Genomic DNA, 15,830 nt, shown 5'->3' with positions numbered 1-15,830 from the left:
TTTTTTGAGGGAAATGAGAATTACATCAAGGGTTACGGCACCAGTTTTTTTGAAAAATAAAAAAAAAATACATTTCGTGTTGGATTGTTTTCATTTATAATGACGGGAATTTTGATGGATATTGTGGGGAAGAGTTAGACAGTATGCCTCATTAATGTTGAATAAAGATTGGTTAATGTTCTGGGTAAGGTAGGGATTGGTGGAGTGGGGAGGGTGTTGGTCTCTAACTCTATCAAACTGGGTTCGATGCTAGGGAGTGTCTAGGTCAGTGGTAAGCTATCAGTGTGTGCAGTCAGGGCTGTGGTAGACTAATATGCCGTCGACTTCTTGAGAAATGCCACGAACCGTATGCTTGTCTGGTTTTGATCAAGGTTTACTGCACATCAAGGTTTACTGCGCGGCAAGGCGTACTGCGAATCAAGGTGTACTATACATTGAAGGTTGACCACCACTGATCTTGGTGGTCTTAGAGTGTTGCTTCACTGTTCTAGTCAGGAGCAGCAGGACATTGACATGTGGGACTCGCAATTAATCAAATTGTGAATAATTACATTAAACTGACCCTCTTTATGCCACCTTTGAACTAATAGTCAACCAATCTGCAAATCATCAGCCTAAAATGCGCTTTATTCACCCAGAGTCTTCCCAACTTGTCTAATTTTTCTTTCTCTTTTTTCGAATTTTTATACATTTTGTGTTTATGTTATGCTCATGCAATGTAAAGGAATAATTTTTTGATAACATCGTTATGTAAACATTTTTTTTTGTTCCTAAAAAACTTTTCATTTCCACCAGACTTCTCTTTATTTTGTTTTCAATTTTTTCACGACTTTTATTTTGCTTTGCAAATGAAAATAAAACGCCAAAATTATTTCTTCTTGTTTTGATATCTTCTTTTTTTCATCTTGACTAAAATTTCATTTTGTAAATTTTTTCTTATCTGGCTTTTTTAATATTTTTTGGTTCTTTTTCTTAGGAAATAATATTGAAATGCATGCAATTAAAAGTTTGAATTTCGAGATAACAAAATTGGTTTGAATTTGAGAATAAATGGGGATGCTTGGGTGGTGTGAGGATAGTTAAAGGATGAGGAGCAGTACAAGATATAAACGGAGTTGAAATTGATGATTTTTTGAAATTGAAAACAATAAATTTTGTTAAAAAGTTCAAAAACTTTTATTATTTATTTAAAAAAAATGAGTTTTTAGGTTTTTTTGGTATTTATAATTGGAAAAATTTAAATCTTTAAATTTGATTCTTAAACTTTTTCAACTCTTAAAATTTGTAATTTTGTTTTTTTTTTTAAATTTGAAATTTTGTAAAAATTCTCAATTTTCAAATTTTAAATTTTAAGGGAATTTTTATTTTCAAATTATCTTAAAAATTTCAATATTTTTTTTAATTTTCTAATTTTTTATTTTTTTAAAAATTTCAAATTTATATATTTTTTTGAAAATTTTTAAATTCTTAGAAAATTTAATTTTCGTAAAATCAAATTGCTTCAAATTCTTAAAATTCTAATTCAAAAATTTTCAAATTTTGAAATTCCAAACTTTTAAACCTTTTCATTCAATTTTTTATTCAAAATTTTAACTTTTTTCAAATAATTCTCAAATTTAAAATAATTTAAATCTTCATTTCCCAGCCCAGTTTAGAATTTCAAAAACCAATTTCTCTTATCATTCTATTCCTTTATTAACACAAAATTCTTGTCTATTTCAACACTCAATGTATTTAACGAACAAAAGCAAATAATTAAAAATCATCAAGAAACTTTAAACCCATCAAAATCACAGAAGCATAATAAAAGAGTTCAAATATCTTCAAGTATTTATTTTCCTTTTCTTTTCTGACTTTTTTTTGCATTTTTTTTTATCCATTTCCTAGCTTTTGAAGTGAGCATTTTTATTTGATTATTTGCAATGAGCAGTTCTGCTTTCCATCTCTTTATTCTTTGCATAAGACAAAGATTAAAGCATTAAGATTCTTTATTTTTTTTTTTGTGCACAGTCAGCAATTGCTGCAAGCATTTGGAAATATACTTTGAAGTTCACGATTTCATATTCAAAAAAATTGTTCCTAATTGCATTAATTTCAGATTTCCTCGACCATCCACATCAGAAATAATTTTCAATGCCAAAAAATAGCAAAAAAGGGCAACAGAGTACATAAATAAATCATTCATCAAAATGCCGAATGAGCAGAAAGAGGAAGAAGCAAAAAAGTAGGAAAAAATCATTTCTACATTAATTATTTGTTTATTTAAGGAACAGTTAGAGCGCAATAAATTCAATATTTTCTCTCATGCAGATTGAGTAGCTGAAGTTCATCATTCACAGTTTATTGTGATTTTCTAACTTGTAAATTTCATGTCAATTGACGTATTTATTATTATTGACACCATCATGCTGATTTATTAGGTTTTTCTGATGAGATAAATTAATTTGTTTAATTTGCATGTGTGTCTTTGATGATGCTGTACAATGAGAATTTAATTGTTGTTTTAGTTAGTGAGAATTGGGAACTTGGTTGGCTTATTATGCTCTCAAAATCAGTCAGGCTTATAAGATCGGTCGAATTTGTGCTGGGCTTAAATCTATTTCTCTTAGAAAGTTATTAAAATTCTTAAAAGTGAATGAAAAAAATGCATATATCCGCTTTACTCCAAAAACACATCTCCATCCCTCCTTTCTCCGTAATACACCTCTGATTCCCAATTTAAAGTTTGCACAATTCAATACTGAATTCCTGAATTGATCCCGGCATTGATAAACCTACTGGACACTACTAAAGTAAATTACTTACTTACTTACTCTGCCCATACATATCAATTTTGATCGATGTATTGTTGCCAGGGCTCCACAGTAAAGGCGCCTTTTTGATATTTACAGTCTGAACCCTCAAAGTCTTGTCTACTCTGGATGCATGGACTCCCTCAGATGGCTCTCGTCTGTCAATTTCCAATTCCAACTTCCATACTGTCTCAATCAACAGCAAGAGTTCTTTGGTATTCCATGTGATCTTTTATCATCTTTAAAGTAGGATCTTGCTTAACGGAGCTTCTGGGGATCATTTAGCTATCTCTAATAAACAAAGAACATCTTTAATGGTACAGGATTGCCACTGCTTACTTACTTACTTTGTTGGAAATACAGATCAATTGTGACTCATGGCTTCTTATAGGTGCCGCCTAAAATTAGCTCTATCGATTGCTAAATACCACTACGGCACCCAAAAGCAGTCTCTTAGCTTGTACAGGAGCATGTCCAGCCCAGCATCCCTATAATATGTCATCACTCTTAAGTAACACCCCTTATAAATCACTGAATTCAGATATTCAATCTAACAACACATCAAACCTTAAAGCTCAAAAAACTAAATTCACTAAAAATAACTCAACCTTAAATCCCTCTAATAACTGCTACAAATATCCCATCCAGATTCGACACTTAACACCAACAAAATAGTGATAACGGAAACGTTTATCACTGCACTTCAATACTTATTTTTACTAAGTTAATGTTGTGTGTCATCATCATAGCACTATAAACTGGTCATTGAAGCATTGGATAGAAGAATAAATTATGGAATATAATCTATGTCATAACCATAAGTCCATGAATCATTGATAATAATTGCTTTTCCGTATGCCTTACTATTTTGGTATGTACCAATACATTTTCTGACTTGTAGGATATAATTTCAAATTATTATTATTTTTTTTGTACTGTTGTCTGTAGATGTATCACATAATAAATGTTGGCCATTAGAGCTTTTGATATCGTCTCGTAAATTTCAATAAACTGATTCACAATCATTGCTTCAATGACTTTAGGTTCATGATATTTAGGTATCCTTACTCATTATTATCAAAATTGTATCATAAATGCTTGAAAAATTCTTAGAATCCCTTTTTTGTTGTGTGCCTTAATGAAAATTCAAAAACGATTGTGAGACGAAGCTTTGCAAAGCAAATAAGAACCCACATTAGAGATGCTTGTGAATGAGTTTTATTGAAATAGAATTTCCAAAAAAAAGTATATTGACTAGATGCTTAATTGGAGTAAATTTTGAAATGTAGACTAATGAATCAACTTAATGACTTACTGTTGGCAATGGATCATTTGAGTGGAAATTTATTCTTGGTATATTAATCGACTGATGGCAATGGATGACGTTAGATTTTTGGGAATGATAGTCTGGAGAAATATGGATTTTGGATCAATTTGTTTGAATGTTGCAACTTTGTTGAAATTTAATGAACTGATCTTTAATCATGACTCATGAAAAGAAGCTATAGATGTAGACTTGCAGACAGTATTGCACTTGGTAATGTAAGGCCAACAAAGAAGAAAGACAGTAATTCACATACATGCAATGACGAGGGCACATTCAGGGGATGGGGTCGTTCAACTCCAGGGCAAAGGTTTACTTGAAGTTTTCTATTTCAGTGAAACTGATGCTGAGTTGGTTTGACAGCAAAAAAGCAGCCAGCAGTGGCGTTATGGTCGACTAATCTATCAAAATGACTCGGGTCTGATGTCTATTCGGGTTTGAGTTCTTTTTTGCTGTTCTTAGTTACACCAACTTGGTTTATAAGGTTGAGAGGACTGTTTCTGATCTATAGAGTAACGTTACAGTTACTTGCGTTACGATCTTTAGGGTAGAGGGTTGATTCCTTTCTTGTGTTTGGGATTTTGTTACTGAGAGGTTAAGTAAGAGAATCAAAAAGCCATTTGAGGCTCTGTATTTATAGTCCAGAATTCTCCAGAAATATACTTATCTATTTCTATCGCTGGCCGTACAGATCAATTGTAATTCCACCTTAGTTTGCATCTGAAGTTGACTACTGTCTACCAATTACCGATGTCTAGTACATTTCCATCTCCAGACATACAAAATAATAGAATAATTCTTAAATCTTCATATAAATAAATTACTCAATTAAAAAACCTTAAAATTCCCATAATAAGCTGTCGATCCTTATCTCCTCATTAATTTATTTATTCCAGGAATCTACAGTTCCCCATCTCATTAAAACTTGAAGCAAGAATCTCTTGAAGTAGAAATTAATTCCCATTCATCTAAGCAATATAAATTCAATAACAAAATAAAGAATCCATGCACACAGCAAGCAATAAATTTTCCTATTCCTGGCATAAACGCACAGATTCAATATCAAAAGCGAGTAACTTATGGAATAAGAAGCAGGGCGAAGGAGGGTGTGAGCTCAAATGATAAGAGAAGAGAAGAATAAAAAATGTTGAACGTGAAAGATTTTCTATTGAATTTCCTTTCTTTTGTTTTGTTGGTGCTGCTGGTGCTGTTGCTCGGTTTCTTGTTGGGATTTTTAAATTTTTTAAAGTGTTTAGATAAATATGTTTAGTTGGAACTAGAAATTGGGTCTCGTTTGGTGGGGTTTAGGATGAATTGGTTGACATAAATGAGCAGAAGTTCGAATCTTATGCTGATGGAATGGATTAATACATAATTAAGGCAAAATCCGCAATATCCTGAACTGGTAGAGTGTCCCAAAGGATAAATTAGGGTTTAGACGTTCCGTATGCATGTCATAGTACTTATTTCATAGTACTTATTTGTACCCAAACTGAGAGAGGACGTAAATAAACCTACAATAATGCTACGTGGGGACAGCTTTGTGCCAGTTTTCTTCCGAGATTGCGTCAAATCCGGTTTTACAACGCTCTGGTCCCGGATTCATGTCATATTGTGCTTTTGGGGTGTATAAGCTTCCATTTGATATAAGATATGACTTTTTGGTAGATATGCAAGGGTACGTACCTTTTATCAGAGCAAGAAGTTGAAGATCTTGCATAGAACAATTTACTAGACTTCATCCAAAATTGAAAACGACTTCATGCTCAATATAATCCCATGATAACTCAAAATTACATCTTATTAACACCATTTAAAAAAGAATTACTACAGCCTAACTAGATCCAGGTCAAGATAAACTTTTTTAAAAAAAATACTGAGAATTATAAAATAAGCAAGAATCAACCAAGCATGAATGCCATGAATTTGTAATTAATTAAACTGCAAGTAGTGCATTCTTAAAGTGTAAGCGAGTTGTGTACGATTTATGTCTACTGAATAATGTAGATAAATTTAATGAATTGATTTTCATTCCTTTATTTCTCACATGCACACCTAACATCCTTAATGTAATGAATCTAAGGCAGTCTTGTTCATTTCATATCATTCAATATTCAATCTTTAGTCGAGACACAAACCATCGAAAAGGGGATATTTTTAGAAAAATGTGAATTTTCCCATCGCACATGCGCACATCCAATGTCGTGCTTGTTATATGAAAAAATGCTTTTTGGAAAATGCACATTTGGAAGTGCTTAGTGCATTCCTTCACTTTCCCATTCCGTCTATACGAATCCTATTCTCTGGTTGATGACTTCACTCAATTTCCACTCAGCATTCGGTGCGGCTGGTCTTAAATTCGTTTCGGATTTGTATCGTGTCTAAAAAAAAAGTGAATGTGAAATTTAAGAATAAAAAAAAAATTGAGGAATTTCCTTAAATTCCATCTTTATTTACCAAAAAATAAAAATTGTGTGTGCTTCCCCAACAAGCCAAATGTGCTAAATTAATGGAACCTAATGGAATTAAAATTAATGTGGAATTGAAAAGCATTTTTGACAATTTAAATAAATAAATTGATCGAAATTAAATCGGAATTGAAATGAGAAAAAAATGGAAATAAGTTTAATCCACATCCAACAGTGTTGAAGGAACCAAAAAAAATAAATAAATAAAAATTTTTGTGTCGTATTTTCCTTTTCACCTCCTCAAGCTTTAACAAAAATAAATAAAAAAAATAAGAATTAATTCACATCACATTACATTGAACAATAAGGATACTCATCATCATCATTATCATCATCATCATCGTCGGTTTTGTTGTCGTTCAATGAGAATTAAAGTGAAAAAAAAATAAGAAAAAAATGAAATGTGTGAATTCGGTACTGAAGAATGAAAAATGAGATGAGATAAAAAGAGGAAAAAAAAGGAAATAAAAAAATAAGAAAAATTTTCGGTACGCTGATGAAAAACTTTACTTTAATCTTGTTAACCTACATAAAGAATATTCAGCGTGGACGGGAAGAGAAATTTTTTTATCTTTAAAACTTTTTCATCTCGAGTGGTTTTTCGGGTGATGTTGAAGGAATAAAATTTATTTTGACAAGAAAGTGATGAAAAATACGTGGAAGTGCGGCGAAATTGTTGTGAAAATTTAATGACTTAGGAAGTGAATTTAAAGGAAAAAAACATAATATTTTACTTTGTGGACTTTTGGATAATTATGAGAACCGGCAGACTTACTTAGAGGATTTTAAAGTAATTTTATATTGTTGTTTATGGTTTTGGATATGAAAATGTATTGGATTGCAATGTAAGCACAAAAGTCGATTTTTGTGGGTTTATGATGATTATTTACCCTTTGTAGTTCAATCATCAGCCGAGTAGACAAAAATATATTAGAACTAGACATCATTTGAGCACAAACTTGCCACTTACTAGTGATAATGTATTTTCGTCCATACAAGCTCATTAGGTTCACTAATTAGAAAAAGAGGGAAGAATAGTGGGTCTATGATACATTTTAATTTAGGGAGTCTCGAGGATGTTGATCAAAAGGGCTTAAAAATACGTTTTTAATGCATAATTTAATAAGTAAATTACAAAATTTTAATGCAGTTCTAGTCGACTTTCAACTCTTATTCAAGTTTATTCTGGTTGAACTTTATAGTGCCTGATTTAGAGGGGCACTTAATTATGTTTGTTAAAAATACGACTATTTAAGAAAATCACAGACAAAGCTCGAAGATAAATCGGATTCTGTATGGAAAAAGGAGCTTGAATTGACTTGATTCCATACTAAATCTCTTATAGATTCATGACGACTTCATACAAAATCTGAATCAATGAATCGAGCTCTGATTGTGGATTATGAGGAGTTTAGTTAGAAACTTGAAATTAGGGAATATATTGAACTCTTAATTTTAGAATAGAATAGATTAAAGATTAGGGTCCGTCGATGACTAAAGTGCACTGCGATCTATGATCTGTTGTACCATCCCTGAGTGTCGTTTAATGCTCTTAATTTTTGTAAGAACCGATATATTTTGAATGGGAGAACCCTCTGAATAGCACAAATTGGTTAGTCGTCCTGAAATCTGACATCAGCCTGGCACAACTCTGACATGATTCCGAATAAAAATCAAATCCGGAATCAATTCAAAATTTTGTCAGCCAAGAGCCAGATTTTGTTTAATAAAATTTAGCAATTAGCAACTAAGTCTAGACTCTTAAAAGACCTTTAATACTCCAACATCTCATACCCTCCTTCTTCAAGCCTCAATCACAAAATAACACGAAGCTATAATTAAGCAATAAGAAAACGTCCATAATATTTATCAAAGAGCAATTAAGCCAAAAAATACCTTTTCATAGCGATGAATGAAATCCTCAAAAATAGATCTTAATCAAATAATTTCAGCATAAACAAATTTTTTAATTACCTTCCTTTACACAAAATTCATTCATCTTTCGCGAGAATCACCAAGTCAACAAGATTCATAAAACTTGGATGTAAAATTTGACTTTTAAGGATCAATATCAGCTTCATAATGGCACATCCCTATTTTAATGCCAAATTATTAGTCTTTGTCTATAAAAATTTGAAGACGTAAAAAAATCTTCCCAGCATGAAGCTCGTCCTTAATTGAGTTAAATAACATTAAAATTATTCAAAAATTGATAATGAATCGCCAGGCAGGCTTTTTAATGGAAATACAGAAAAATAACATGAAAGAAAAATTCATTTCTGTTGAAATGAGGGGGACGTTGGGGGAGGGGGGAGTACGAAGTTTTTATATCTTCGACAGAAGTAATTAAAACAGGAACGTTTTATGTTCTTTTTTCTCATTTGAAAGGTGTGAGAAATAATTAAATTGAGATGCTTTTCAGCTTCTTTTTCTTTTTGTTTCCTTTTTGAATTGAAATGAAGCATTTCATGGAAGGTTAAGTGTTGGACATAATTGAATTGGTTGTGGGGTTGGATTGGTGTTTGTTTCTCACGTGTTAGTTGATGGATTTTTAGGATGGATTTTAATTTTTGCTGCATTTTTTTAGCGCATTTTTGATTTTTTTTGGATTTTTTTGGTAAATTTGTTGCAATTTTTAGATGAATTTTGCTGTAAAAATTGATTCTTTTTCTATTTTGTCCTCAATTCGACATCCTTTTGCTACAATACTAAGTAATAGAATCTCAAAATCTAAATCAAATTGTAAAGACCAAGAAAATGAATTTTTCATGTAATTTTACTTTATATTCTTCTTGAATTCTTGAATTTTTAAAGCTTTTGAACAAAAATGACAAATAAAACTTTTCGATTTCTAGTTACAAGTTTTTAGTAAATAATCCAATTTATCATCTAAGAACTTTATTTATCATCTTAATGAATAGATGTCCATGTAGATGTAAACTTTTACTTTAATGAATATGAATATTTGCTCAGGATAGATGGAAATAGTTTTCTTTTGTTTCTGTTCTTATAAATTTCTTGGATTTTAAATGAACAAGTCATGAACAGAAAAATTACTTGGAATTGGGGATGAAACTCAAGATTCAGACATTTATTTGAAAATTATACAGTTTTTTGGCTTAATAATTCTTATTAGAATTGTAAAAAGTAAATTAAAGAACATTAAATTCAAAAGTTTAAACCTTCAAAAATTCAAAATTTGTTTCCAATTTCGAAACTACCAATTTCTAAAATTTTTATAAATTCACAAACTTTTAAAATTTAAAATTTCTAATTTATTAAGAATTAAATTTTTTTTATATTTTTAAAATTTCAATTATTTATATTTATGAGATTAAAATTTTCATTTTTGAAAATCATATCTACAATTTCAATTGTTTTAAATTGTTAAACGATCCAAATTCTCAATTTCTTAATTTCAATAAATTGTAAAATTTTAACCAATTTCTAGTTCAATTGTCCGTTTCTTGCTATAAAATTTAGAAATTTATTCAAATGTACTCCTTATTTAATTAAAGTTTGACTAGACATTCTCCAATTCAATTAGAAATTTTAAAAAAGAAAGTTAAATTTTAAAGTTTCAAAATTCAAAGTTTTGATGAGATTTTTAAATAATCTCTATATAGCTTCTTATTAGAGATTCATTCCGTAGTTAACACAATTGAAAACTTAAAATAATTCTCTCAACTTATCCCAAAAATTCGAAAATAAATTTCATGTAACCGAAAACGTTTAGTTAAATTTAAATTTATTTTCGAATTTTTGGATAAGTTGAAGGAATTATTTTAAGTTTTCAAAACTTAAACTTTACTAAACGTTTTCGGCACATAAATTTCAAAAACTTACAAATATTTCAAGCATAAGTTTTAATCATATTTAACATGTTTGTAGAATGTAAATCAAACTTTATAAAAGTCACGAACGATTGAACATAAAACACAATAGATGCTAAAATTTTATAGTTTACTTCCTTTCATAATCAGAAAAGGTTTATAATTTTACACTCAATTTTGAAAGTTTGTATGACAACTTTGTGTATGTGTGGGTTGTGGTTGTAATTCCGGATGTCATGCGATATTTCAAATTATTTTGATTAGCAAACCCACTTTTAATTCAAATTGTAAGGCTCAGACATCGATCTGAGAATTTTATGCGATTTTTAAGACAGTCTCAGCCTGAGTTGGCAGGACTTTGGGATTTCAGACTTCCACGTGGTCGAGGGATTGTTTCGATTTATTATTATTATGATGTCGATCAAATTTCACACAATGTCCGAGATCAAGCCTAAAATAGGAGCATTGGGTATCGTTACATTAAGGAACAGTTCAGGAATACAAGGTCCTGAATAGCACAAGTCGGTTAAACGGTCAAAAATCTGACCTCAGTCCGGCGAGACTCTGAGTTGGATCCATAATTGATTTAAATTTGACAGAATGCTAGTCATGACCTTCATCATTGCCTCCCTCTAGCTCCCTAATAAGTAAATAACTCCTTTAAAGTTCCTCGAATATCAAAAAGTGTAATAAAATATTTTCAGATTGAAAATTAATTCAGCTTCATTTATAAATTTACAGACTATATTGTGCTTACATTGTGATAAATCATCTGGGGAGATTATTTTCTTAAGTTGATACTTATACAAGAAATTCTCATGATAAATACAACTTTAGAGTAATTAATTAGTTTCTGCTTTATTAAGAAACATAATTTAATGAAAAAAGATGTAATTAAATTATCGTTTTATTAAGAATAAAAGTTTAAAAAAAAGGATTCATATTCAGCCCTCCTACATTATTGATCCAAGTATTATGTTTAACAAACAGTCTCAATTTTCCGTAAAGCCTTAACCAAAGGAAGATTATTGTAGGAACAATAAAATATTTTTTCTCTTTTTTTATCATAATACACAGTCAATAAAAAATAAATAAATCCATCCATGTAGAATGTGAAGATCATATGCGCCATCAAATATATAAATATGACTTTTATGTGCTTTTGTATTAAAAGATATAAAATTTAATTTATTTATTCTAATGCCACCAGCTCATCATGCTCAATTTTTTATTTCTTATTTCTCTACTCTTTTTTAGAGAATAAAGAGTTGGATGTGATTTATTTTACTTTTGTTTGCAAGGCGGAGGCACTTAATATGATTTTTTTTGAGGGGGGATTTAAGGGGAATATTTCAAATTGGATTGCTTTTAACTGCTTTTAAGTTGATTAGATTTTCTGAGAATGATGAATATTTTGGATTTGTGGAATGGAATTTTAAATTATTTTGAGAATTTCAAAATATTTTGAGAATTTTAAATTTCATTACAATTTGTTTGAATTTCAAATTTTTAAATTTTTGTAATTTATTAAGAAATTGAATTTTTATTTTTAAAAATTGAGTTCTTAAAAATATTTAAAAATTTAGAAATTAAATTTTTTTTTTTTAAATTTAGAAATTGACATGTTTTTTAACATTTTAGAAATTGAGATATTAAAAAATTTACAAATTGATATTTTTAAAAAATTTAAAATTGAAATTTTTAAAAAATTCAAAATTGAACTTTTTATTGTTTACTTTCAATTTTCGAACTTGTAGAAATTTCGATCTATAAATTTAAAAATTTTAGAAGAAAATGTCAATTTCTAAATTTTAAAAAATTTCAATTTCTAAATTTTAAAAAAATTTAATTTTTAAATTTCAAATTTTTTAAAAATTCAATTTTCAAATCTTTTAAAAATCCAATTTTCAAATCTTTTAAAAATTCAATTTTCATATCTTTTAAAAATTCAATTTTCAAATCTTTTAAAAATTAAATTTTCAAATCTTTTAAAAATTTAATTTTCAAACTTAAATTAAAAAAAAATCCTTTTAATTTGCAAACCAATTAATAAAACGTTAAAAATCTTTCAAAATAATTTAAATTTGATACAAAAAATAAAAAAATTTTTAAAAATTTTGAAATTTTTGTATCCTTAAGTCTATAGAATATTTATCAAAAAGCCTTGAAATTGAAAATTCCAAAAATTCAACTCAAAGTTAAAATAATAAATTTAAAAATGAATTTGATATATCCTAAATTTTATTTTAACACCAAAACCTTTCCAAAATTTTCCATTCCAGAGTGTCGAACCCTTGGATTTATTTAAAAAAAAAGACAATTTATAAAAAACTAGAAAACGATGTGGATTTTGCCATAAGCTAATAATAAAATATGCTACTTTTGGAGGATCTAATCAATAATGTATGAGTGTCGTTGCTGATTTCTCCTCTTTATCTTGTCACAAAAAAAGAAAAGAAAAAAAATTCCGAAAATTTGAATGTGAAAACAAGAAGAAATCTTTATATATGTCTTTTCTCTTTGTGTGAAGTAACAAAAAAAAAAAAAAAAAAGGCGAAAAGATGTGAAATGTAATCGAAGAAGACAAAAAAAAAAAAAAAACTCTCATTAATGCAAAGTATCTAAAGAAGAATTATGTGATTTATTTTAATAATGCCTATGTTGAAAGTAAATCCCTGTGAAAAATTTATATAATCATAATAAGAAGTAAGACACAGATTATAGAACATTGTGAAAGGTGTGAGAGTGGATACAAGGTGGATACAGAAGGGAAATTATGTGAGAAAACGGCAGTGTCGTAAAACAAAAAGAACCTCGTAAAGTAACCCCCAATCATAGAGGGCAAAAATACTTCTCGTTCATGTCGATGAGGAACTGTGCTTCTGTTCGCCTAACAAACTCATAAAAATGCTAATGCCGATAGAAGAAAAGAAGTAGAAAGACGCTTGGCATCAACAGCAACAAAAAAGGAGAAAAATTGCTCACATTATTGAATTTTTTATTTATTTTTTTTTGCATGAAAAATGGTGAAAAATTTAAAAATCTATAAAAATGAATCAAACGAGCATCAAAAAGGAATCAATAGTTGAATAATAAATTGTTTATGTGAAATAATAAAATGTGCAATATGTGTGAATGAAAAATTACAAAAATAAGTAGCTTCAAGTCAAGATATATAAATAAAGTGAATCATGTTACTCATCGCATTACTTATTACACTCATGACACCGACAATATCGTCGGGTGGCGATGATTCATCGAGTGATCAATCGCAAATACCATCGAGAATTGTACATACAAAATATGGCGCAGTATCGGGTACGATATCACAATTGGAGAATTTAAATCGAAATCTTGGTGCTGTGGAGGTGTTTAAAGGGATTCCGTACGCTTCACCACCTATCGGATCACTGAGATTTATGCCGCCTGTTACTGGCGCATTATGGTCGGGCGTAAAAAAGGCTGACAGGTAATTTCATTTAATTAACTCATACGTTCATGGAAGTGTGTATGTGTGTGCACTATAAAAAGCTTTTAACGGATTTCCATTCAAGTGTGGTTTTAAAATCTACTTATGTCCTTCCCAGCCAACATCAAACCATACTCTCACTTATTTTACTCTTTTTTTGTAGCTCTTGGGATGGACATTTGTGAGGTTATTTGGGATATTTTTTGAAAATTTTGGAATTTTTATCGATTTTTTTGAATTCGGCTAAGAACCGCAAGCTTGCAATTGTTGGCTGTACATCAAGTTCGTCCAAGACTGCAGGTTTGCGTTCTTTGTTAGAATTTTAAGCAGTCAAGCTTAATTGAGAATTTTATATAACTTACAATTTGAGATTATGATTCGTTGACATCCGACTAGTACATACTTACCTACTTTGCTGACCATGCAGATCAAGTGTGGATCTATGGATTCTCTTAATTGGCTCTAAAACTGACTCTACCGCTGGGCATCCTTTGCCAGTTACCAATTATTAACCAATCCGATTAATGTAATCCAATCGGAATTTATATGAAGTCAAGGCAACTCGAGTCGACTGATCCATACAAATTCCGAGTCTACTTTGATCTCTGTTCTTAAGTCTGCGACTGAGACTCAAGTCTGTAAGAGCAAGGTTGTATCTATGCGTTTTACCTAGCCATAATTTTGTTTAGTTGCGAATCTCGCAGACCAGGTTACATAGCTCAAGCAACAAGGCAAGTTACAATAATATACAGATAAAGACTAGTTCTAACGTATTTTTGTCCTCCCGGGAAGCTTACTATGTATTTTCTTGGGTATAATTCGGGTTATTGTGCCAAGAAGGCTATCACAATAATGATAAGCTACAATAGGCTTTCCATCTGATCCTGTTGCTGGCTCTGACATCTATTTTGTAAAAATTGTGTCTCAAAATGTTCAGCTTACATACTTTAATTACTATTCCATGTCATGTGGGTACTAGGTGTCATTTCCAATCAATTCATCTCAATATTCACCTGAAAACACAAAAAACTCCAAACCATACCAAAATCACTTCAAGTACCTACCTCTAGTTCCATTTCATTTCATTTAACATCATGTGATAAAAACACTGTACGTAGCGCTTCAATTCATTCATGCTTGTACATTTTTTTAAGCATTCTGTGTCACTTTTATTGACTTTATTAAATGTGATGTGACCGAGAGTAGAATCGCCATCATGAAAATCTCTCTGTATATGTGTGTATGTCTCATTCGACGACGTAAAATGATTCCGCACATGCTGCATTAACGAACAACCACTAGGGATTATTATTTCATTTACAGCACAACTCGCTATGATGACAAAAGAAGGAAAATTATTTTTTTTGTGTATTTGGAACTAGAAAAAAAAATAAATTTCCTTCTTATTATTTTCCATTTTCCTCATTACAGCATTTTTACTTCTTTATTTTTATCGCAATCGCAATTTTGCCCTCCTTCATCATCCGACGAACCGTGTCATGTTCATTACAGAAATGTGTTTGCTAAATCCACCATCCATAGAGCACTAAAAAGAGAGAGAGAGAGCGCAAAAAATAAAGCTTTTCATTTTTGCGTTTGAAGAGCTTTCGACGTCAACAAATAAATTACTCGCTCTGTGTGTGTATGTAGAGTACTTTGTGTTCCGCATATATGAATCTATTCGTAAAAAATTAAGTATTCGAACTTATTGAGGGGCTAAAGCGCATTTGTGGTCCTTACTTATTGACTTCCTTGGCGGCGAAGGAGCATGAGAATTCATTGCTGAATTTAGAGCAATCAAACTTCTAAAAAGTTGAACTTTCTAACGGTTTTTTAAAATTTAAAAATTCTAACGGTTGCTGAAAATTCAAATTTATTGAAAGCGACGCTTTAAGAATGGCTTATGAAATGAAAAATCATTAATTAACGTGCATATAGATGTTT

At 30.1% G+C, this 15,830-nt stretch overlaps 1 protein-coding gene across 1 annotated transcript in view; it reads left to right on the top strand.

The window, feature by feature from the left end:
- The first annotated feature begins 6,469 nt into the window (after positions 1-6,469).
- Nlg3 (Neuroligin 3) overlaps positions 6,470-15,830 on the top strand; it is a 112,137-nt gene continuing 102,776 nt past the window's right edge. The window contains exons 1-2 of the mRNA XM_070642541.1: positions 6,470-7,374; positions 12,700-13,886. Of these exons, the coding sequence (XP_070498642.1) occupies positions 13,609-13,886 (278 nt within the window). The 5' untranslated portion in view covers positions 6,470-7,374; positions 12,700-13,608. The remainder of the gene's footprint in view (positions 7,375-12,699; positions 13,887-15,830) is intronic.

Source organism: Chironomus tepperi, unplaced genomic scaffold, assembly GCF_022539635.2.
Source record: "Chironomus tepperi strain 1889 unplaced genomic scaffold, CSIRO-AGI_Ctep_v1 contig_298, whole genome shotgun sequence".
NCBI lineage: Eukaryota > Metazoa > Arthropoda > Insecta > Diptera > Chironomidae > Chironomus > Chironomus tepperi.
This window is presented reverse-complemented; position numbering and strand designations above follow the sequence as displayed.